Source organism: Mobula hypostoma, chromosome 4 (genome assembly GCF_963921235.1).
Source record: "Mobula hypostoma chromosome 4, sMobHyp1.1, whole genome shotgun sequence".
NCBI lineage: Eukaryota > Metazoa > Chordata > Chondrichthyes > Myliobatiformes > Myliobatidae > Mobula > Mobula hypostoma.
In genome coordinates, this window is record NC_086100.1 from 167809559 (window position 1) to 167835401 (window position 25843).

Here is a 25843-nt window from a genome sequence, read left to right on the forward strand (position 1 = left end):
AAGTAAGTAGTGCAAAAATAGAAATTAAATAAGTAGTGTGATAGTGTTCATGGGTTTCAATGTCCATTCAGAAAGCAAATGGCAGAGGGGAAGAAGCTGTTCCTGAATCATTGAGTGTGCCTTCTGGCTTCTGTACCTCCTTCCTGATGGTAGCAATGAGAGCAGGGCATGTCCTGGGTGATGGGGGTCTTGAATTGTGGCTGCCCCCTTTTCTGAGGCATCGCTGCTTGAAGATGTCCTGTATAGTACAGAAGCCAGTGCTCATGATGGAGCTGACTAAGCTTATCTCGATCCTGTGCAGTAGCCCCTCTCCCCCATACCAGACGGGGTTGCAGCCAGTTAGAAAGCTCTCCACAGTACATCTGTAGAAATTTTCGAGTGCTTTTGGAGACTTACTAAATCTTCCCGAACTCCTAATGATATGTAGCCATTGTCGGTTATATGACAGGTGGACAGACGTGGGTTGTTTTCTCTGGAGTATCAGCGGCTGAGGGGAGACCCAATAGAAGTTCAGATTATGGGGCACATAGAAGGACAGTCGAAATCTCTTCCCTAAGGTAGAAATGTCAAGTACTACAGACATGGACTTAAGATGAGAGGGGGAAGTTGAAAGGAGAGGAGTGCAAGTTTTTTCATATGAAGAGTGGTGGATATCTGGAACATGCTGCTCGGGGCGGTGATAGAAACAGACATAATAGTGGCATCTCAGAAGCTTTTATATTATTATGCTGAGAATGGTGAGATATGGATCATGTATAGGAAAAAGAAATAATAATAATAAATACGTAAGCAGTAAATACCGAGAACATGAGATGAAGAGTTCCTGAAAGTAAGTCCGTAGTTTGTGGGAATAGTTTGGTGATGGGACAAGTGAAGTTATCCTCTCTGGTTCAAGAAACTGATAGTTAAAGTTAAATGACTATTCCTGAACCTTGTGGTGTGAGTCTTGAAGCTCCTGTACCTTTTTTCCTGATGGCAGCAGTGAGAAGAGAGCGTGTCCTGGGCGGTGAGGGCTCCTGATGGTGGATGCTGCTTTCCTGTGACAATACTCCATGTAGGTGTGCTTAATGGTGAGAAGGACTTTACATGGGATGGACAGGACCGTATCCATCACTTTCAGAAAGATTTTTCATTCAAGTGTATTGGTGTTTTCATACCAGGCAGTCAATACACTCTTCAGTACACATCTATAAAAGTGTGTCAAAGTTTTAGATGTCATGCTGAATCTTCACAAACTGCTAAGGAAGAAGAGATGCTGCTGTGCTTTCTTCGTAATTACACTTAAGCTCTGGGCCCAGGACAGGTCCTCTGAAATAATAACACTGAGAAATTTAAAGTTGCTGACCCTCTCCACCTCTGATTCCCCAATGAGGACTTGCTCGTCGACCTCCGGTTTCTCCTCATGAAGTCATTAATCAGCTCCTTGGTCTTGCTGACGTTGAGTAGGAGGTGGCTGTCATGGCACCACTTATGCAGATTTTCAATCTCCCTCCTGTATGCTGATTTGTCACCACTTTTGATTCAGCCAATGACACTAAATTTAAATATGGCATTGAAGCTATGCTTAGCCACAGTCATGAGGTCACCTCTCTGACCTTTAGTCACCCGTGCTAATCTCTGAACTTTGTTTTGGCCTTGCAGCTTATTGTTGGTCTTAGCTTGTACTACTTCAATGCACTGTTGTAATGAAATAATCTGTACCGGCGGTATGCAATAAGTTTTTTTTTACTGTAACTCAATTTACCAGTTTACAAATTTTATTAATTTGATGGCCAGAGGCACGTTATTACAAGTGCAGACACATGACACAGTCTTGTGATCCTTCAAAGTCTAGTTGCGAACCTCACTGCCTGAGCGAGTTCTTCACCTCATTAGACTCCGGCCACGTGGCAGAGAGAATGGCAGCTGCTTAAAAGTGAGGGAATGTCACACTCTGGCCTTGGATCATTTCCTGTCATTTGCGAAACAGGCTGGCCATAGATTCTAACAACATCTAAGTTTCATATCCCATACGATTTGACAAAGCATAGATGGAAATAAAAACTGATGATAATATTGATCTTGCAGAATCAGAATATTACTGTCATATAATGTAAAGTGTGTTGTTTTGTGGCAGAGTAGTGATAAGTAATACTGTATGTTATAAAAAAATAAATATACAGGAAATAAAGGAATAACGAAATAGTGTTCATTCAGAAATTTGATGGTGGAGGGGAAGAAGCTGAGTCACTGAGTGGACTTCTCCTGTTCCTCCTCCCCAACGATAGTAACAAGAAAAGGGAATGTCCTGGATGTGACTGGATGTCCTTTCGTGATGGATGCCAGCTTCGTGAAAGATTTGCATCTTGAAGTTAACTTCAGTGGTAGGGAGGGTTGTGCCCATGATGGGTCTGACTGAATCTACAACCCTCTGCAGTCCCTTGTGATCCACAGACCAATTTATTTATTCTCAGGTAAAAGTAGTCCAAATTTCCACTTTATGGGGCCAATTGAAAATCGCTGGTTCTGAGGAAGGAGCATCAAGCTAAAACATTAATTCTGGCTCTGACTCCATACAGGCACTGCCTGGCCTGTTGAGTGTTTCCAACATTTTCAAATTAACTGCACACTTCCAACATCTGCAGTGTTTCTGACTCTTGAAAGTCCTTTTCATCTTAACATGATAATTATATAATTTTCTTGAAAAAAAATCTAAAATTCAATAATTCAATTCAGAAAAAAAATCCCGTATACAGGATAATCCCTTTTGTAGTTTAAGATTGTGCCAAAAATGTTTTAAAATGAAACTCTTTGGAAATGGGAAGGCATTTAAAGGAAATTTTATGTTTGTTCACCTTCCTGTTTTGTTGGAACTGAAACACTACAACAGAAATCTGTGGGCTTCTGGCTGCTCGTACATTTAACCATCTAAGTTTCTTTTGAAGTAAACATCCTCGCATCTGCCTTGTGGATTGTAACTTTAGTATCTGCTGAACAACATTGACCACATCAAATCAAAATCTTACAGCAGCAAATGAGATTTATTTTCCTGAGTGGAAGTGACTTCAACATTTCAGTTAGGTGCTGTTAATTATGCAAGAAATTTAAGATGATTAATTAAGCATGTAAAGTTGAACAAATGATGCCCAACATCCAAAAAGCAGTCTGAGTCTGCAGTGCTGACGCAATAACAAACCCCTGGAGGAACTTAGTGGGTCATGCAGCATCTGTGGAGAAAGAATTGTCCACGTTTTGCACAGAAACCGCGTGTCAGTACTGAGAGTGGAGGGGCAAGGTGGCCAGTATAAAGAGGAGAATGAGAAAGGATTCTGAGGTGATTGGTGAACTGACAGATGCAAGATGACAGGCAGGATGTGCCAGATAAGGGAGGGGAGCAGAGCTGGAGTTGGGAGACGAGAGAAATGAATGATAGTTGGAGGCAGACAGAGAGAGAGAGAGGGTATAGAGGAAGTGAAAATGAATAAAGGGAGTGCTGCATTGTCAAGGAGGAATTGTTATTTGGATCAAACATTAAACTGAGGCCTCATTGTCCCTCTCATATTAAGCAACAGATGAATACCCTCTAGCATCCTGGGACCAGTTTATTCTAGAACCAGCATCGCTCACAGCAGGTCATTTGGTTGTTTACCACATTACTATTTGTGGGATCTCACTGTGTATTAATAGGCAGCTGTTTCCTGCGTTATCACACCGCCCACATTTCCATAAGTATTACATTGGCTATAAAGTGCTTTTGGCAGTTCTGAGGTCAGAAGAGATAGTGCATAGATCACAGAACAGTACTGCAAAAAACCGTCCCCTCAGCTCACCATGTTGTGCTGGGCTAATTAACTGGTTATTAAATGCCTAACTAAACCAATCTCATCTGCCTCCACCATGTCCATTGTCCTCCATCTGAGATCTTCTTAAGTGCCCGTCAAAATGTATTTGCCTCAACTATGAGCCTTCCAGCCACCCACCTCTAACCATGTAGAAAACTTGCCCTGCACATCTCCTTTGAACTTACCCGTTACAGTAATTGTATGCCCTCTTGTATTACACATTTCAATTCCAAATGTCCAATCTACCTACGCCCTTCATAATCTTGTAAATTTCTATCAGGTCTCCCCTCACCCTCCACAGAAAGCAACCCACATTTGTCCAGCCTCTCCTTATGGAACATGTCCTCTAATCTAGACAGCATTGCAGTAAAACTCTTCTGCACCCTCTCCAAGATCTCCATAAGGGGACAACCAGAATTGAGTGCAATATGCCAGATGCAGCAAAACTAGAGTTGTGCAAAGCTTTCATTTGTTTTGAATTATTCGCACATATAACAGTACTCAGTGAGTTCACCAGTTGCATATTTTGTCATTTTTTTCAAATGCAGGGAGAATCACGTTTTGCCTTTTTGTTACTTAATTCTGAACTGCGGGTATCACTGACAGGGCCAGTATCTATTGCCCATCCCTCGCGGCCCTGAGGAGGTGGGAGTGAGCCACCTTCTTACCTGGTGAAGGTGCTTCCACAGTGCTAGGGAGGGAGTTAGAGTTTAGATCCTGTGAAAGTGAATGGGCAGCAAGATACTTTCAAGGCAGGTTGATGTGTGACTTGAAGAGGAACCTACAAGTGGTGGTGTTCCCGCTGATCTCGCCATTCGGAATGATCAAGGTAATGGGTTGGGAGATCTCAGAGTAGCCTGTGTGAGTAACATTTTGTTCTTTACACTGTTGCTTCTGGGTGCGAGTGTGAGGAGAGTAAACTCCCTGGGCAGTGGATTGGATAATAATGAAGCAGGCTGCTTTTTTCCTATACTGTGTTGTTGGAGATGCCCTCGTGCAGGCAGGTGTTCTATACAATACCCAAGGGACTTGTGTAAATATTGCCAGGACTTGAGGGCCTGACTTATTGGGAGAGGTTGGGCAGGCTACGACTTTATTCATTTAAACACTGAAGTCTAGGAGGGTTCAAAATCATGAGAGGCATAGACACGGTAATTGCACTGTCTTTTATCCAAGGCTGGGCATAGGCTTAAGGTGAGAGGGGAAAAGGAAGGTGAGGGACAATTTCTTCTTACAGTACTTCCTCAGTACGTGGGACACACTGCACAGAAAGTAACCTGACAGTTTACAATAACAACTTTTAAAAGATATTTGGGTAAGTACATGGATAGGAAATATTTACAGCAACGTGGGCCAAATGGGACAATCTTAAGTGGACATTGACGACTTAGGCTGAAAGGTCAGTTTCCATATTGTGTGACTCTATTATGCTATTCATGCGGTGGGTCTAATTAAGTTTCCAGTGGCAATTCACTCATTGTAATACCATTGAATGCCAGGATAGGTCATTGGATTCTCTGTTAGGAGACGGTCATTGTCTGACACCTTATGGTGTGAATGGTATTTGTGGAGGCTTAACTATTGCATGTACTACTGAGCTACATGGCAGTTCAGATACAAGAAATACAGATCCCTAACAAACCTCAGATCTTGTTTATACTAATACCACAAGATATAGGAATCAACACCAATACCACAAGATATAGAATCAGGACTTGGTTATTCAGCTCCTGCGGCCTGCTCCACAGTTCAATCATGGACAATTTCTTTCTCTCACCTCATTCTCCCACTTTCTCCCTTTACCTCCTTTATCAATCTCTGCCTTAAATACACCCCGTGTCGAGTAGTGGATGTCACAAAAGGTTGCCCAAGCACTGCCCTCTAGCTTCCCTGATCTCTCTACAAAGCTGAAGTCTCTCCCACACACCTCTTCCCAGTGGCTGGGCCCTGTTTTAAAGTGTGACCCTCAGAGATGGGCGCAGTGCTCCAGCTGAAGTCTAACTATGAAGGTCTGCGAAACAACTTCTTTGTGTGATGTGCAAATTTACATATTGGAGCCAGACAGCCCCTTTATCTTGATTCCACCCGGATCCATAGGAAGGGGCAGTGCTGATCACCAAGCGGTGATGACCTTGAGTTGGAACAGTGGGAACTGTTAGCAATGCATAAAGCACAAACCAAGGCCAATCTGTGTTGTGCACATCTGTCTCCTACAGCCTATTTTTAAGAGGAGCATGAGCCAGTTAAGTTTCCTTTCACAGTTAGACTCCAGCCCAGGGTACATGAACGAAAGGTTGTCAAGAGCAAGTTAAACATACAGATTATAAACCAATGCAGCACATGGGTAAAACAATTCACCCTCTAACAGATCCAATGGATTACATCGCAGAAAGTAATGAAGGATTTGTGTCCTTTGTTATGCGACAAATAACAAAGGCTTAAATCAAATCTGGTAGCGTGCATAGTTGTCCTGTCTCTGTCGTTGCCTGCCCAGGGTGCACTCTGCAGGACTCCGACCAGCGGTGTGCAAGGTGCTAATGACAAAGAGGGGCAGATGTGTCCTCGTCCGCCAAGCTTCTATCTGTCCTTGGTGGTCAGTTTCTCGATCAGTTCCTGCAATGGAGCCAGCTCCCGTCGATCGATGAGATTAAATTCCTGCATGGTGGGAGAGATGCTGGTTTAGTGATTTGGTGGAGACAGTCAGGACGGACGACATGGGCCAATATTCAGCACGTCTAGAGTATGTGGAAACCGGACATTTGATCTAGCTGCTATGAGCTGGTGTTCCTCCTCCATGTGTCTCCTTCCGTCTCCAGCTACACCCCCTGCTCCATTCCCCTGGTCCGTCTGTTTCTCCACGTCTCTTCCCCTCAACCTGTGGTGGACAGTTACACTTTCTCCCCGCTCTCTGGCTATCCTAAACCTACTCAGATTTATCAGCAATCTCTATCGGACACAGTTCTGGATTTTCTCATGTCAAAACACCTCTACTTCCTCAGAAGGCTGAGGAAATGTGGTATGTCCCCAATGACCCTCACCATTTTTTACTAACACTCCACAGAAAGCATCCTGTACAGATGCATCAGAGATTGGTATGGCAATTGCTCTGCCCGAGAACAGAAGAAATTGCATTACTGAAACCAGCCTCCTCTCTTCCATTGACTCTGTTTATACTTCCCACAGTCAATACAATCAAGGACCCCTCCCACCCCAGTTATTGTACCTGCCTCAGCCATTCCCCCTGACAACTCATTCCAGGGACTCACTTTTAGACCACTCCACCCCCAACCCCAAGGGAAAGACTATGACTGTCCACCTTATCCATACCCTCATGATTTTATAAATCTTTATGTGCTTACCCTAATTTTCCTATGCTTCAGGGAATAAACATCCAGTGTGGGCAACTTCTACCTACAAGTCAGACTCTCTAGTGCAGACAGCATCCTTATAAGTCTCTTGTACACCCTCTGCAACTTGACGATGTCTTTCCTATAAAAGGAACTATACACAATACTCTCCATGAGGCCTCACCAACGATTTATATGTAACTGCTATATGTCCCTAATCCTAAACTCAATGCCTTGACTGACAAAGGCCAGCATGCTAAATGCTTTTGTTACCACTCTGCCACTTTCAGTGAACTGTGCACTTGTATTCCAGGTCCCTCTGTTCCACAGCACTCACTGTATCAGTCCTATCCTGGTTTGAATGTCCCAAGTGTGTCACCTTACACTGACAATATCTAAGTTGAAATCTGTTTTACTTTGCCTCAGCCCATCTCCCTAAGTGATCAAGTTCTCTTTGCAATTACTGCTTCACTATCAAATTCCATCAGCAAGCTTGCTTATTATGTCATGTACATTCATATTCAAATCATTTATATAAACAATGGATAACAACTCTGACTCTGGGACACTTCACCAGTCACAGGCCTCCAGTTGGAGATTTGACCTTCAACCATCTCACTCTGCTTTCAATCATCAAACCAATTTTGAATCAACCTTGTAGCTACCCTCTGAATCCCATGCAACTTAATCTTTCCAATCAGCCTGCCATGTGGGACCCTGTCAAAGGCCATACTAAAGTCCAAAAGATAACATCCACTGGCCTACCTTCATCTATCCTCTTAGTTACCTCTTTGAAAAACTCCAAAAGATTTATCATACACAACCTCCCACACACAAAGCCATGCTGACTACTCTTGACCAGGCCTTGACTATCCAAGTGATGGTAGATCTTGTCTCTCAGAATTCCCTCCAGAACTTCTCTACAAATTAAATCAGTTGCACTAGCCTGTAGTTCCCTGGTCTGTCTTTGCTACCCTTCTTGAACAATGGGACAACATTAGCCATCCTCCAGTCTTCGGGAATTTTGTCAGTGGCTAATGATGACGTGAAGGGCCTCTGCAATTTCTTCCCTGCTTTCCCACAAGGTCCGGGGATGGACTTGGTCAGGCGCCACGGATCTGCCCACCTTAATGTGCTTCAGGGCTGCAAATACATCCTTTCTTGCAAGATGTAAATGATCTAAGATCTCAGTATTTACTACCTTCATTACTTCAGTATCTATGATATTCTTTTTAGTAAACATTGAGGAGAAATAGCCATTAAAAATCTCAGCCATCTCCACAGATTAGAGGTCTTGATGGTCTTTAAGAGGACCCAATCTCTCCCTAGTCACTCTTTTACTGTTAGTATAACTGCAGATCCTCTTGGGGTTATCTTTAAATCTGCCTGCCAAATCCATCTCCTTTTTGCCCTCCTGACTTACCTCTTAAACTTGTTATATTCGAGGGATTCACTCATACCCAGCTGCCTAAACTCAATGCACGCTTCCTTCTTTTTCCTTAACAGAGCCTGTATACCTCTTATCAGCCAGGTTTCCAAGAAGCTTGTATGCCTACCCTTCACCCCAATAGGAACATGCAGCCCTGGTCTCTGGATGGTACCTATTTAAAAGCCTCCCACTTGCCAACTATTCCTTTGCCTTTAAAAAAGAGTCACCCATCAACCCCCGCTAGATCCTAATGCCCTCAAAGTTGGCCCTGCTCCATTTCAGGGCTTTAACCTGTGGACCTGTGTTGGGATATATTTCTATGTGCGATGTGGGAAGTGTGAGAGGTGTAGGGTATTGGTGTGGCAAATGGTTGTGGAGTGTGTATGTGGGAGGTGTGGGGTGTGGAGTGTAGGTGTAGGTGTGGGGGGAAGTGGGGGAAAGGATGTGAGGTGTGAGGGCTGGGATCTGAGAGGTATGGGATGTGAGCACAGTGGGTGACAGTGTAACATGCAAAGCCGGCGGTGTGGTGTGTGAAGTGTGGAAAAGGGGTTGGGATGTGGGGGGGAGGTTGTGTGAGAGGCGTGTGGGAGTTATGGATAGGGGGTTTGAGGAGAGTGATATGGAGTGTGGGGAAGGTGGTGTGAGGTGTGGTGTTGGAGGTGTAGGGGATGAGGGGTATGAGGAGAGCGAGTGGAGTGTGGGGGAAGGACTGTGAGGGTCCCGATTCAGAACCCACAGCTCAGACAGGGCTGACGGAGCGGCAAGGAGACCCAGTAACGACTGGGCAGTGATCGATGTGATGAACCTGGGAGAGAGCTGCAGGGCCTACCTGAACGAAGAAGATGAAGTGTTTGAAGGAAGTATTGAGGTGAGCTTCCTCCTGGAGCTGGATGACAGACTCAAAGTGTTGATGGTAAATGTGGGCATAGACCCGGAACAGGCGCTTCAGGATGGCTTTTGCCACAGATATGAAATTCCTGGGAAAAGGAACACCTAGAGAGAGAGAGAGGCAGGGGCGAAGAGAGGGGGAGGGAGAGGGAGTCAGAGATTGAAAGAGAAACATTGTCCAGAAAGAGGATGCAAGCAGGTCAGAGAGAAATAGTGAGGGACACAATGAAAGAGATAGATAAATTGATAGGTAGGTAGATAGAAATAGAGTATCAGGGAGAGGGAGTAGGAAGCAGGAGAGGAACAGAGAGAGAGAGAGAGAGAGAGGAAAGACTTTTAATTCAATTGTGATATTAAAAAATACATGCACTCCCACAAGATCTTCACGTTCCCTGTGATTCCCCACAATAACTTAATACTGATCAAATCCTAGTTTGTAGTCAGTGTTGTCACATGGTGTTGTAACATTCGATTTCTACACAGCAAGCTCCCATGTACAATGATGTGACGTTTACAAGCTCACAGTGTGATGATTTTGGTGTATAAACATTAGCCAGGCACCCTTTGTTTATTGAATGTTGCCTTGGGATTATTTACAGACTGGAGGTGCCTCAGATAACTCTCTTCTCTGCAGGACATCTCAGCCCACAGTATGGTTCTCCTTCAGATTTTATGCTCAGGAGGGAGTCAAAGCTACAGCCTTCCATCTGAAGGCCAGGTGGGCCACACTGAACACCCCCTGACTGGCACAACAATCTGGTACACTAAGGAGCCACCAAATCATTCCTCAATCATCATCGCCCAAAACGCCTGCCTTGGAATGAGGAGGGAGAAGATGATAAATGGGAGAGGCTGATTGATCTCTTCTGCTGCTAGATTCTGACCATCAGAACTAAGGAGAGACATTGCTGCTTCATCTCACCATGCTTGCACTATTGTTTAGATCTCCAGGGATGTTTGCTAACTAAGTTCTCGGACAGAGAATCAGGTACCATGCACCTCAGAGGAACTGGTTGGATACGGGTGATGAGATGTATCCCCAATGCGAGCTACTAGGCATCAAGAGAAGAGAATCAAGCATCATTGGAATTGGCAATCATCAAGTTGCCAAAGCTTTACAGTTTTGTCTGGGGGATGAATGCTTCTGCCCTCAGAAACTTTTTACATGTATTACATGGAATACTGGAACAGCAGACTCCTAGGATCTTGGAACAAAGTTCTTGGAATACTGCTCTCTGGGCTCCTGTAATACTGGATTTATGGATCTCTGGAACACTGGATTCCTGGTATGGCAGGGCTGGCCCATAAAAAGGACTTGAGTAATAGGCCTGGAGGTTAGAACAGGCGAGGTTAATGATGGTTCTGTGAAGATTTGACAGAGTAGCGCAATGCCTGAGGATAAGGCCAAGATGAGAAGTATTTTATGAAGATAGTGCAATCCCTTTGAATTCCCTCACCCAGAGTGCTGTGGTCACTTAAGCACTGAGTATATTCAAGCTAGATGTTCACAGATCAATGGAAAATCTTAGTAATTAGCTTTCCAGACTAGAAGTCCAGAGGCTTGAGCAACAAACCAGAGAGCTGGAGTACAAATCACACTGTGGCAACTGCAGTTTAATCTCAGTTATCAAATGGTATTTGCTCAAGAACTACAGAATTGGTGTAAAACCCGTCTGGTCCACAATGTCCTTCAGTAGAAGAAATCTGCTGATTTTTCCTTGTCTGAGCCGACCCAAACCCAAACCACGTAGTTACTCTTACACACTCGCTGATATGATGCAACAAGCCTGTCAGTCCAAAACCAAATAGGGGTGTGCAATAAATTCTGGCCTAATCAGTGACATCCCGATCTCAGGAGAAGGAACAACAGGAATCACGGGCACAGCACAAAGTTCAGATAGATTCACTGATAGGGTCACCTACAGGGCCAGAAAGGCCTCTCTGGCTCTCACATTACCACCAATATAACTTGGTCAGCTTGAGAATAAATGTCATGTGACCTTTCAACATGAATCTGGAAAAAAATGCCAGATTTTAACTTTATCCCCATGATCTTTGAAGTCCTGGAAAACAAATTAAAGAGATACATAAAATCATGAGAGGCATAGATTCTGTAAATGCACACAACGTTTTCTCTAGGGAAATGGAATCTAAACTAGAGGGTAAACACGAGGAATTCTGCTGATGCTGGAAATTCAAGCAACACACATCAAATTTGCTGGTGAACGCAGCAGGCCAGGCAGCATCTTTAGGAAAAGGTACAGTCGACGAAAGGTCTCGGCCCGAAACGTCGACTATACCTCTTCCTAGAGATGCTGCCTGGCCTGCTGCGTTCACCAGCAAATTTGAGTGTGTTGTCTAAACTAGAGCGTACAGCTTTAGAGCAAGAGGAGAAAGATTTAAAAGAGATCTGAGGGGCAGGTTTTTCACATGGAGGGTGGTTAGTAGAAAATGAGTTGCCAGAGAAAGTGGCTGATGTGTGCACTCTAGATTAGCAACATTTAAATGACAGTTGGATAAGTATATGGAGAAGAAAGGTTCAGAGGGAGATGGGCCAAAGGCAGGCAAATCAGACTAGCTTAGGTGGGCACTTCGGTTGGCATGGAAACTGTGCTGTATATCACTCTATGACTTTAATTCATTGCAACAATATTTGGCATGGTCAAATATTTACCTATTTTTGACGGGAAAAGGGTCTCATCATCCAGCTGCTCTTGAACCCAGGTCATCAGGTAATCGATGTACTTTGGGGCTGAACATTTAATTGGCTTCTTAACATTGGTTCCATCAGCCCAGTGATACTCATACCTATAGATCATTCAGGGTTAACAGGAGAAACTACAATTATATAAAGAATGGAAAGCACAGCAAGAATCCAGTTAACATTTAAGCGCCAGTTAGGCCTCAATTCACTAGTGTAAGTCCCTATTCCTTGTGTGTTTACACGGCTTCTCCTTGATCCTTGTTGTTCATGCCATTCACTCCCTGTGGGAGAGGATTCCATTTCTCCTGTGTTCTAGATAATGAGCTTTCTTCTAAATTCCTTACTGGGTCTGTTTGACATTAATGGCCCCCAGGTCTAATCTCACCTGCAAATAGGAACATCTCTGAATCAGGCTGCCCTAGCCTGCTACATTGTTAAAGTTCCCATCCTCATGTTTCCATTGGAATGAAACCAGCTTGGCCAACATCTGCTGAGGGTTGAACACTGACAGTGCTCCCATGGAGAGTGGTGTGGGATAGCACAGGTCAGCTTTCTATAGAGCAAAGTGTTATCACCAGATGAAAATGGCTGGAACACAAATAAATGACACCAAGATTGGTAGGGATGTGCAAGGACATTCTTAGACTACAGAGTGATTCTGTAGGTTTTACGTTTGCTGAAATGGGCTGAGAGATGGCAGAAAGAGTTTAATCCAGATAGATATGAGATGATGCATTTTGGGAATTGTAATGAGGCAAGGACATAGACCATGGATGGTAGGGTCTTGGGGACTATTGAGGAAAATCAGATAGTGGAATGAAGGACTGCAGGGTTCTCTCCAGATTATTGTGCTCAGTTGCTCAGAGTGGGACATGACTCAACCTTCAAAGTCAGAGAATATTACCAATTTAACCACAGCCAAATGCAAGCATAAAATATCTCCCAGCTCACATCAACAGCCAAATACATATCAGCATTGGAAGAGATGTATACCAGTACTGATGGGTCATATTTATAATATCTATTTTTAAAATGAATAAGTATCTGAGTGCACCCTCAGGAGGACAGTCAATTACTTTGTTCCTTGTGCAATTATTGATCAACCACAGGTTTACACATCACGTGTGCTTACAAAGAGAAGTTGCTGCAGATGCTGGAAATATGAAATAAAACAGCAGGTGCTAGAAACATGCATCTGCTCAAGGATCATCAATAGAGAGAGGAATGATGATGTTGGATTAGGGTGTAGAATTCTTATTTTTCTTTTAATTTCCTTGTAGTTTAACTTTCCTATGCTCACTTCTATTTTTATACAATTATCTATATGCATGTAATTGTCCAGTGAATTTTCCAGCAATTATGGTACAGTTGATTCTGCATTCTTCTAGAAGCTTCTTAGTTTTTTGTAGCAGGTGTCACGCTACTTGAATCTGACATTTTACAGGTTAATTGTTATCACTGAAATTTTAATATCTCTTGTCTGAGTAGAAGACGACCATGACTGCTTGCAGCACTTAATAAAACGGGTAAGCATCAAGTTTTATGCCTCATTCTTGATTTCTGAAGAACCTCTTGAAGGCAAAAGCATCAGGATCCGTCAATGGCTTTTTATCTGTTCAGTGGAGACTGACCCGAAACACTGACGCTGCTCCTCTCTCCTCAGATGCTGCCTGGCCTGCTGAGCATTTCCAACAATTTATGCGTTTATTTCTGGAGCTCCTTGGCTGCTGACCCTTTGGGTGTGGAAGCTCATGGGTTACTAACACACTTTGTTTTGGGGCATCTATTCACCTGGTGATATCCTTGACTGGACTTCCCCACGGTGCTGCCAATTTGCAGTGAGCCACATTCTGGCCTTTACTTCTTCCATTAAACTATGAAAACAGCGGGACTGGGAATGACGGATCATTGCGCTTAAGTGTCCGGAGTGGGTTTTCATCTTCAGCCTTCAGATCTGAGAGGATTTTCAACAGAACCAAAGGCAAAGGCCCCTGCTCACACCAAGGGTGGCATAGTGATGCATCTGGTGGAGCTGCTACCTCAGAACTAAAGAGGCCCAGGTTCAGTCCTGACCTCCAGAGCTGTTGGTGTGGAGTTCGCACGCTCTTCCTCTGACTGTGTGGATTTCCTCTGCGTGCTCAGGTTTCCTGCCACATCCCGAAGACAGTAAGTTATTCAGCTATTGTAAATGTGTGTAGTGAGCTAGGAGAGACAATAGCGCCTAACAGCGACTCCTTTGTTTGCATCTTCAGAAACAACTCTACTTCCATCTTTAATATCTCTATTTTTCCCTTTCGGGGTTCTTTTGAAGACCCTGACCTGGAGTTACACGCTGACTTTGGTTCTTTGCAGGAATGGGACCCGCTCTCCGGGTTTCAGGACTGGCCGTTATTCGATATGCTACAGATGTGGCCTAGGAGATTCGCTTGCCTTCAGAGATCCAGGATTTCGTGGCTCTGGAGGTGGCGGACTGGTGTGCAGGAATTTGGTGTGTCGTGGGAGACAGAAGATCGAAAGCAGCAAGCTGGCTGCCAGCTGTGTGCCCAGAGATCCGAATTCTTTGGGCATAAATTAATCAGTCTGATGGCCTGGTGGGAGAAGCTGTCCCGGAGCCTGTTGGTCCCAGCTTTTATGCTGCGGTACCGTTTTTCAGATGGTGGCAGCTGGAACAGTTTGTGGTTGGGGTGACTTGGGTCCCCAATGATCCTTCGGGTCCTTTTTACACACCTGTCTCTGTAAGTGTCCTGAATAGTAAGAGGTTCACATCTACAGATGCGCTGGGCTGTCCGCACCACTCTCTGCAGAGTCCTACGATTGGGGGAAGTACAGTTCCCACATCAGGCAGTGATGCAGCCAGTCAGGATATCTCAAATGTGCCCCTGTAGAAAGTCCTTAGGATTTGGGACCCATACCAAACTTCTTCAACCGTCTGAGGTGAAAGAGGCGCTGTTGTGCTTTTATCACCACACAGCCGGTATGTACAGACCACGTGAGATCCTCGGTAATGTGTATGCCGAGAAACTTAAAGTTGTTCACCCTCTCAACCCCAGATCCATTGACGTCAATAGGGGTTAGCCTGTCTCCATTCTCCCTAGTGTCCCAATGCAAGAGCCATCCCTCAATCAGCCTCAGGAAAAACATGCACCCTGGTCTATCCCATTCACTTTGGAAGTTCCTGGCTCAGACATCCAAACTGAGAAAGCTAACCCAAAGACTTGGATTTCCAGAGCACCTTTGATGTCCGTAGCGGTACTTTACAGGCTGCAGACTACTGCTGCTGTGTGGCCACTGCTGTATTTGAGGCAAACATGGGAATTAGTTGGTGCTCTCCACAGCAAGTTCCACAGTAGTAAGAGGGCAGGTGCAGAGTGCTGTTTCCTGAGAGACACAGGGGGTCTGCACATGGAAATTATGAACTGAGAAGTCAGTATATGGAAAGAGCTACTACAGAAAGAGTTGAGGCAGGAACGTTAACGTTTAAAGGATAACTGGACAGGTACATGGATAGGAAAGGGTGAGAAGGATGTGGGTCAAATGCGGGAAAATGCACCTCGCTCTGCTGGGAATCTTTCGGCATGAACCATTTGGGCTGAAGGTTCTGTTTCTGTGCTATAGGACTCGGTGATGGTGACCGCAGAGGCTGGGATCTGGGCTGTAAAGCAAACTGCTGGAGGAACTCAGCAGTTCGGACAGCATCTGGACTGCTGCTTCAGGTGAGAAACAGACCCTGGATAAGGAATCCCTCCAGCTGCACGACATCATAACACCTGCCTCACTGTGGTGCTGGATGGGGAGGTGGAACTCAGGACCCAGGGCTGAACCTGCTTCAAGCTCTATTAATCGTGACAACTGAATCAGATAATTCTGGCACAAAATGACTGAAAGCTCAGCTCCTCAGACCCATCTTCCATGAAACAGGGAATAGTTTGCTGAAGCAACAAATAAACAACTGGACAAACTCTGGGTTGGGCAGCGTCTGTGGCAAAAGGATAGTTGACATTTCAAGTTGAGACCCTGCATCAAGTCTGCTGACAGCACTCGAAATTTGACTTTGAACGGAACGTATGTGCAAATCTTTGGCCCTGCTGGTGACCATGAGACTTGGGTCCATGTAGTCAGCTGAGATCCAGGGACTGAGGAAGTCAGCTGGATTATTAGCAAAGTCTGAAGTAACTCTGGGCACTCTCGTGACACTTCTGATCACAAAGCTGCCTGCTAACAGACTGCAAATGTGCTGACAGCTGCTTGCAGTCGCCTGAAGAGCAGAGGACACACTTCTGCTTTTCCACCACAGGAACAAAAATTAACTGGAGACGCTCAGAGGGTCAGTCTGCTTCTGTGAAAAGAGGAATAGAGCCAACAGTTCAGGTCTCAGCTGAAAGGTCGACTGCCCATTTCCCTCCGTAGACGCTGCCTGACCCACTGAGTTGTTCCATGCTTTGTGTGTTGCTCCCGATTCCGACATCTGCAGTCTCTTGTGCCTCGACCCTTCATTAGAACTGGGAAGGAGATAAAGAAACCTCACTGAGCTGCAGGAACCACCCCACCCCACCTCCTACGACAAAACACCACCCTCTTCCTCCACGTACCATCAGCTTGGATTTCTGCTGTCGGTCTTTAGTGTGGGATTGCCTCCCACAGCCTCCCTGCAAGATCGTCCGTCGGCTTCTCCAAATGACTCAATACTTTTCGGGATGTGAAAGCTGAGACTCGAACAAGTTCCCTCTACCACATGCATTGAGGCTCAACCTACCGAGAGATAAACCTCATCCCCCCCCGCCCCCAACCCCACCAACACAGTCCTGTCGGCGGATGGATAGTGGCATTGAGCTCCAGAAATAGCATCGCCTGCTTTGGTATGGAAGCTTTCTTTTTACTGGATGAGCTGAGGGTGCCTGAACTGTGCACAGGTTCATCGGTTGAAATCTGATCTCACAGTGCCTGAAGCAACCTGCAATGAGATGCACAGGGAGCCCCCGTAGGGGGTCAGGGCATGAGGGCGACGGACAGTCACAATGCCAGTGGAGGGGGATCGGGGCGAGTGCCTGTGAGAGTGGAGGGGGAGGCAGCTGGGGTGGATTTAGGGAATTGAGGAGATCAGAGGGAAAGGATGGTGTCCCAAAGTTTTGGTGGGGTAACTGGGGTAAGGGTGGGGTGGATGGATGAGGAGAGGATCAGATTGAGTTTGCCTCAAGCCGGTGATCGGGAAAGGGACAGTCTGGGATTTAGAACCTCAGCCAGTGAAAACAAATAGTCACAGGCTGGGCTCATCACTGCCTTCCGGCTCAGGCAGTCCAACACTCTCCAGGACCACTCCTTTTTTTATATTTGTAATCTAACCTTGCACTTTACTGCTGCCGGAAAACATCAAATTTCAAGTCATATAACTGATTCTGGACTCTCGCTCTACCATCTTCATTCAGCTCATCCAAAGCCCCTGGCCCCCTCCAGACCCTCCTACTGCCCAACCCCAACAGCTCAGAGAGTGCAAGCCTCTGCTCTCGGTGGTATTCTCACCCCCACCCCCCAATGACCCACCTGACAACAGTAAATCAGCCCACACTTTCCCAGCCTAGGACCCACATTGTCTGATTGCTAAACATTGTCCCAATTGTCCACTGCCATTCTGGAAGGAGTTGTGTCTGCAAATGTCCACTCCCTCCCATCGGGGAGAAGGTACAAAAGCTTGAAAACAAGCAACACCAGACTCCAGGACAGCTTCTATCCCACAGTTACAAGAATCGTTTACAGACCTCTTATTTTCTAAACAAGGGGATTATTCAAAAAGCTGAGGTGCAAAGGGACTTGGGAATCCTTGTGCAGGATTTCCTAAAGGCTAATGCAGGACGAGTCAGTGGTAAGGAAGGCAAATGCAATGATAGCATTCATTTCGAGAGGACTGGAAAATAACAGCAAGGATGTAATAAGGCATTGGTTAGACCATACTTGGAGTTTTGGGCCTCTTATCTAAGAAAAGATGTGCTGACATTGGAGAGTGTCCAGAGTAGATTCATACAAATGATTCCAGCAAGGAAAGGTTATGTATGAGGAGCGTTTGATGGCTCTGGGCCTGTACTCACTGGAGTTTAGAAGAATGAGGAGGGGAGAGATCACAATGAAACTTAACGAATCTTCGAAGGCCCACTAGGTACAGTGGATGTGGAGAGGATGTTTCGTACCTTGAGGGAGTCCAAGACAAGAGGGCGTAGCTTCAGAATAGAGGGACATCCATTTAGTACAGAGATGAGGAGGAATTTCTTTAGCCACAGGGTGGTCAATCTTTGGAATTCATTGCTACAGACGGCTGTGGAGATCAGGTCATTGGGCATATTTAAACAGAAGGTTGATAGCTTCCTGATTAGTCAGGGTGTCAGAGGTTATGGGGAGAAGGAAGGTGAATGGGGTTGAGGGGGGGATAATAAATCAGCCATGATGGAATAGCAGAGTAGACCAGATGGACAGAATGGCCTCTAATTTTGCTCTTATGTCTTATGGTCTTCCAATTCCAATTCCTTCCTCTCAAAATAAAGGAAGTTTGACCAGACTTTGGAACGCAAACACGAGGAAATCTGCAGGTGCTGGAAATTCAAGCCACACACATCAAAGTTGCTGGTGAACGCAGCAGGCCAGGCAGCATCTCTGGGAAGAGGTACAGTCAACGTTTCAGGCCGAGACCCTTCGTCAGGACTTCGAAGGGTCTCGGCCCGAAATGTCGACTGTACCTCTTCATAGAGATGCTGCCTGGCCTGCTGTGTTCACCAGCAACTTTGATGTGTGTGGCTTGAAATTCCAGCATCTGCAAATTTCCTCGAGTTTGCCACAATCTATAGACTCACTTTCAAGGAATCTTCATCTCATGTTCTCGATATTTATTGCCTATTTGTTTACTTACTATTACGATTTCTTTTTTCATCTTTTTGTATTTGTACATTGATTGTCTGTCTGTTGGGGAGTGGTCTTTCATTGATTATATTGTGTGTCTTGTATTTACTGAGAATGCCCGCTGGAAAATGAATCATAGGGTCGTGTACGGTGACAAATATGTACTTTGATAATAAATTTACTTTTACCATTGAAATATGAACTAACTGCTGAAGACAGCTGCCTAATTAAACCCCAGAGAAAGTGATAAAGCAGTAACGTACTTGGGACCAGCCGACATAACTGGGCAGCTCTCCTCACTGCAGAAGTCTGTTATCGTGCCGTACAGCATGTTGATCTGATTGAAGAAGTCCACCGCTGGGTTTTCATTGGTTGGATGAAAGACAAAGATTACCTCAGTTAATACTCGTCAGTTTAACTAGCTTCCACATTCTATAAGCAGGCACTGATGAAGGGCCCTTGACCTGAAACCTACCCAGTTTTATTTTTTCTCCATGGATGCTGCCTGACCTCTGAAACATTCAATAATCAGAGCCAGATGTCAGAGTGGCGAGCCCTCAGCCTCTGAGCCTGTGTTAGCCCTCTACTTGTCTCATGCTCAGAATGCTGTATGTATTCCTTCTCTGTGTATTAATCCTGTTTCCTTTGAAAGATATCACATAATCTGCTCTGGCCACCATGAATAAATCAGCAAACCCTGTCTTGCACCTTTATAAAGATTTTGTTGTCCACCAAAGCCCTTCCCTCAGGCAAGACCATCAAGAGATAGCAAACAACTGCCCACTTCTTTGATGCCTACTTTTAGGATCTTGGTGTGTCTCAGCTGGTGACTTAGATAGCTCACGTTTCAAAATAAACTCCAGGAGATACTAAGAAACTGTTAAATCTCATTTTAAAAGCTTGCAAAGTGAGAAGGAGAACGCTGTTAAGACTACAGGCTTCTGAATGTGGACGGGAGGAAGGTGGCAAGGAAATGAGGAGGAGTAGAGACAGAGGGATGAATGCAACACATTTTACAACCTGAGGATGTCATTAACATGTTTTCCACCCAATGCAACACTTATGAATGTGTAGGCCCAATTGCAATTTAGGAATCACAGCCACCATTCATTGTTCCTTTTCGCACCTTGGGCGCATCGGGTGGCATTTCTGCCATTTCCATAGCATTTGTCTGTTCTTTCTACTCGGCCTGTTTGCTAGCTCAGTGCTCAATCCAGCACGGATGGAAAGCGTGCAAGGAGCTAGCGGGATTTGAACTCGGGACCATCTGTTTCCAAGTCTGGTGCTGATGCCACTACCCCACGAGCTGGCTAACTCAGCCACCATTTGGCACACAACCAGCTCCCATCAACAGCAACGTAATTATGATTTTTCTTTTAATGATGTCACTTGAGAAATAATTATGCTACAGGAGACCGTACAGAGACAACCAGCCACGTCCAGCCGAGGCCAAACTGAGCACCCATCCCCTCCGCCCACCCTTCTCCCGCTGGACACTAGCGTGCACCCACCCAAAGCTAAGCTGCCTCGGCCCTCACTTCCAGCTAGAGGACCCCTCCCCTTGCCACCCAACCCGGCCTCTCCTAAACCTTGCTGAGCTCAGGTGTGGCAGCTTCACTCACTGTTGACGGCAATCCACTCATTCAGATCTTCACCGTCTGGTAACATAACAGCCAGTCGCAGATTGCCACTGCCCAGTGTGGCCTCAGCATGCTTCAGCAACTTATACTGGTGAGACCCTTCTGGAATGTTCTTCTTTGGTTTGAACGTCCGGGATGAACGATTCCCACTGAAAAACAAGAACCACAGATGCTAAAGTGAACTGACAATGCCTCAATTAAAATTTCTCACTTCACATCATTCCTGTGTCTAGTGCTTTTCAGAGATTCCCCCCCGTCCCCAATTTTAACTGTCCTCCACTGGGAGGGGTAGTCATTGTTCAAAGCATGGCAGTGTTCCAGCCGCCTACTCACCATACACCCTTGTGTCACTTCCACCCCCAAACCCACTCCAGCCACTGACAGAGGGTGTGGCCCTCTGCATTTGGAGACAAGAGGGGAGGGAAATCTGCCAGAAATCTGACTCTGTCTAGCCGGCACACCCTCCCACCATCGAGGACATCATCGAAAGATGGCGCTCAGACAGGCAGCATCATCACGAAGAACCCTTTCGATCTGGGACATGCCCTCTTCTCATTCCTACCACCAAGGAAGCCTGAACAGCTTCTTCCACTCTGCCATTTAATTTCTAAACTCTCCATTAAATCTACCTCACTATTCTTTGGCATTAATTAATTAATTAATTATTCATTCACTTATTTAACCAACTCACGATATTTTTTGTGCCTTGCACTGTACTGATGTTACAAAACTAACAGATTTCATAACATGTGTCAGTGACAATAAACCTGACTCTGATTTTGGTTCTGACTCTGACTTCTGCCTGCTTTGAGAAAGCAGCCAACATCAGTCCGGATGAAGGGTCTCCATCTGAAATATTGATCGTCTGTCCATTTCCCTCCGCTTACCTGCACAGAGGCTGGCTGATCCCCTGAGCTTCTCCAGCATTCTGTGAATTACTCCAGACTACAGCATTGGCAGTCCTTTGGCACGTGTCTCTCCATGTCAGTATAATCAAAAAGCCCACTCCAGTCATTCCTCCTCTCCCCCCTTCCGCTGGGCAGAAGACACACAAGCCTGGTAGCACACACCACCAGGCTCGAGGTCAGCTTGCACAGGAGCCTGAAGGACTCAGGAACAGTTTTTCCCCCTCTGCCATCAAATTTCTGAACAACGCAAATTCTTTTTTATTGCATTATTTATTTGGTAATTTATAGTAATGTTTGCACCTTTGCATTGTACTATTATTGCAAAGCAACAATTCCCACACCATATAAATCAGTGATAATAAACTTGATTCTAATTCAGTCTCCTCCAAGCTCTTTGCATATTTGAACTTGTTTTCTCATTTCACACAAGATGCTGGAGGAACTCAGTGGGCCAGGCTGCATCTGTGGAGGGAAATACACAGTCAACGTTTCAGAACAAGAGGTCTCATCACTGATACTGCCTGACCTTTGGAGTTCCTCCACATCTTGCTTACTGCTCCAGATACCAATCCTTTGTTGCTCACTTTCCCAGCTCTGAAAAAAGAGCCCCCAGCCTGAAATATTATCACTGCTTCTCTTTCAACTGACGTCACAAACCCACAAACCCGCTGAGTGCTTCCAGAATTTTCTCCTTATACGTCAGACTGTAGAAGCTAGGAGTTGTAAACCAGGGGGGATGTAATGGAATGCAGTCCTCTGTAACAACTAGATGCAGATGAGAGGTAAACCTCACTCTAGATGTTCTCAGAGATTGATTCAGGCATTCGCAGGCAATAAACCTCACTCTGCATCACACTGACAGAAATAGAATGAGGCATTCCTTTTATTTGCTTATTCATATTTGGGAACATGGGGATCATTGACGAGGCCAGCCCCAGTGTCCATGAGAAAGTGCTGGAAGCATCTATAACTAGTGGGAACACTTCGGGGGGGGGGCTACTTAAGGGTCACCCACATGGGGTGAGTCTCACCTCACACAGAGATCAGATTCCCTCCCTGAAGGACATCAGTGAACACTGTGGGCCTTTCTGACATTCCTGAGTTCTCTAGTCCACGTTTCTACATCTAGTTGTTCCCCAAATTCCAATTTATTGACTGAATTCTACAGCATATTCCAAGATGAGAAATTAAGTGAAAATTATCTGTGACTGTATGCAAAGATGTCAAATAATGTCACAGATTCCAACCTAACACACTACAATCCATCCAATAATTCTACTCTATTCCAATCCGCCAATTTCATCCTGACAATCCAACCTGATACATTCTAGTACCGTGTCACATTCTATACTGATACGTTCCAATCCAAATCATTCCAATCAGATACATTACTAAAAGACATGTTCTGTTCGGCGGCGGGGGGCTGTAAACGCAGCCAGCTCCATCACGGGCATTAGCCTTCCCACCATCAAGGACACCTTCGAAAGGCAACATTCAGCATGAAGGCGCCTCATCATCAGGGACATGCCCTCTCTCGTTGCTACCATCAGGGAGGAGGTACAGAAGGCTGAAGGCACGCACTCAAATGTTATAGGAACAGCTTCTTCCCCTTTGCCATCAAATTGTTGAGCAGACGCTACCCCACATTTTGCTCTTATTTATTTTCTATATATTTTAGAGTAAATTTTGCGTTGCCCTTTATCGCTGCCGCAAAACAAATTTCTTGACATGTCAGTGACAACCTGATTTTGATGCTGATTCTAATCGAATATGTTCCAGTCCAAGATATTCTGAACCAATATATTATGAATGGATAGATTTCCAATCAGATACATTCTAATCTCAACACATTTCAATTCATTTGAATTTATTCCAATAGGATACCTTCCAATCGATTAGATACATTTATATCTAATGCATTCCAATCTGACCTCAAACATTCCATACTGACATCTTCCAATTCAATTCATTCCAACTGGATACATCCTAATCAATTAAATATTCAATTACGATACATTCAATCCAGTATTTCCCAATCCCACACCCCCCAATCTGATACCTTCCACCCAAATTCCAGTCAGATACATTTTGCACGCCGGCCTCAATACATGGCAGTGTGCCATATTTCAGATCTGACACTGTTGGACGCCAACTCATTCCAACCTGATGCATTTCTAACTCGAAATCTGACACATTCCAGTCTGAAGCAGCCCAGCCTGCCAATCTCGCTCAGATAGTTCCTAAATCCTCCACCGTCTGCCTGTCCCTTAGCAGCCAGTCTGGAGTCTCCGGTGGACACACACCGGGGCTTTTCAGCTGGGTCCGCTGCATTGGGAACAGGCATCTACAAATGTGGTGGATCGGAGCGGACAGTGAGGACGGAACCTGCAGTCCAGTCACCGTACTCACAATAAAAAGCTCATGCTCCCCGCCTGGACTCCCTCGCAGCCGGCAGTAATGGGTGGAATGCAGCCCGGCGGCCGGCGCTTTCGCAGCGGGTTCCTCTCCACCCTGCGGTCAGCTCTCCTATCACAGTCCCGACACTCGCGAGATTGCGCCCCGCTCCTGCCTGATCTTCCACCCCCCACCCCTGCCCGAGTCAGATGACTTGCTTTCTGGTTGGAAGCCGGCCCCGCAACATGTGGATCACGGCGCGCAATACGGCCGGATGAACCTTCCCGCAGACAGTCGTCAACGGCCCCAGAAGTCCGCTAACCACCCGCGCCCTCTGCGAGCTTTTCCACCGCCACTTTCGCAGATGTTGACCTGCCCGTTGCAATCTGCAGAGTGCATTTTGAAACGAGAGAGAGAAAAAAAAATCTGCAGAAGCTGAAAATCCGAGCAATACACACCAAATGCTGGAGGAACTCAGCGTCTATGGAAAAGACGTTTCGGGCCGAGACCCTTCATCAGAACGCTCATCTCGGATGCTGCCTGGCCTACTGAGTTCCTCCAGCACTTGTTGAGTGTATTTTGGTTTTTTTCTCGTTCTGCGTTCAAACCTTTAATTCATTCAGCATTTCTAAAGCAACCCACTGGGTGTTGACTATTTTGAAATGCGCAGAGGCCGTGATTGACGGTTTTGAAGACACAAACAACAATAAACTGCAGTGCAACACGCACAGAATGTTGGAGGAACTCAATCCCGATGAAGGGTCTCGGCCCGAAACGTCCACTCATTATTCATTTCCATAAATGCTGCCTGATCTGCCGAGTTCCTCCAGCGTTTTGTCATAGTCATAGTCATACTTTATTGATCCCGGGGGAAATTGGTTTTCGTTACAGTTGCATCATAAATAATAAATAGTAATAAAACCATAAATAGTTAAATAGTAATATGTAAATTATGCCAGGAAATAAATCCAGGATTTATTGTGCGCCAGCGTCTCCAGAATCTTTCGTGTTCGTAATCCAACTGCATCGGTGGAGGGAAATGGACAGAGGACTTCACTTGACATTTCTCCGGATTCCAGCGGCTGCAGTTTCTTGTGTCAAAAAGTTTAATTTTCGGTATTGTTTCCCATTCGCTCCACAAAGTTTGCATTCACAGATGGAAGCACAGTAGGGTGCAAGGTGCTGGATGCTGGAGAAAATGAAAACAGATTGCTGCAGGAACGCAGTGGGGTCGAGCAGGGTCTCGACCCGAAACTTGGACTATCTCCCTTCGCAAGGTGCTGTCTGGCCCGCTGAGTTCGATGTTGTGTTGCATTTATTTTTTTACAAAGCTGTTAACAATGAACTCTTGGCATTTCAAACTATTTCATGCACAAGTGGTTACTTTAGAAATGCAATCGCTGATGCTGCGCCAATTGAAATAACGGTAATTTGCGGGGCGGGGGGGGGGAACAAATGATGCAAAATGTTTCACCAACAGGTTTAGATTTTGAGACCGGGAGGATAAAGGTGGCACTTGGAAAAATAATTGTCATATGATCTGTCAGATTCACCACTGCAGTCAGAGTTAAATTGGTAAACGGATTTATTATTGTCTCAGAAAACTTCTCTTGCATATCGTTCACTCGGTTCAATTCATTACAAATGTGCATTAAAGTACCATAAAGGAAAAGAAAAAAACAGAATGGAGAGTTACAGCAAACACGAGGAAATCTGAAGATGCTGGAAATTCAAGCAACACACACAAAACGCTGGTTCAGACGAAGGGTCTCGGCCCGAAACATCGACTGTGCTTCCTATGGATGCTGTCTGGCCTGCTGCGTTCCACCA

The 25843-nt window shown here is 45.3% G+C and overlaps 1 protein-coding gene across 2 annotated transcripts; it reads right to left on the minus strand.

Annotated features, from left to right (window-relative positions):
- Positions 1–1795: 1795 nt before the first annotated feature.
- On the minus strand, positions 1796–24168 carry LOC134345759 (MOB kinase activator 1B). 2 transcript variants are annotated; one of them, XM_063046934.1, is made up of 6 exons: positions 24029–24168; positions 20694–20860; positions 19335–19428; positions 12160–12293; positions 9427–9590; positions 1796–6476 (listed from the first exon to the last, which is right to left on the minus strand). In XM_063046934.1, exons 1-6 carry the CDS (start codon positions 24040–24042, stop codon positions 6399–6401), a joined length of 651 nt encoding a protein of 216 aa, XP_062903004.1. In that variant the 5' UTR covers positions 24043–24168; the 3' UTR covers positions 1796–6398. The 2 variants fall into 2 exon arrangements, with proteins under 2 accessions (XP_062903004.1, XP_062903005.1); XM_063046935.1 differs by lacking the exons at positions 1796–6476; positions 9427–9590 and adding an exon at positions 10759–11548.
- Positions 24169–25843: the final 1675 nt, after the last annotated feature.

Coding starts and splice junctions, on each gene's coding strand:
- LOC134345759 (XM_063046934.1), bottom strand. Junction 12,294..19,334: donor GTTATGTCGGCTGGTCCCAA/GTACGTTACTGC, acceptor AATGATCTATAG/GTATGAGTATCACTGGGCTG. Junction 6,477..9,426: donor ACTTCATCTTCTTCGTTCAG/GTAGGCCCTGCA, acceptor CCCACCATGCAG/GAATTTAATCTCATCGATCG.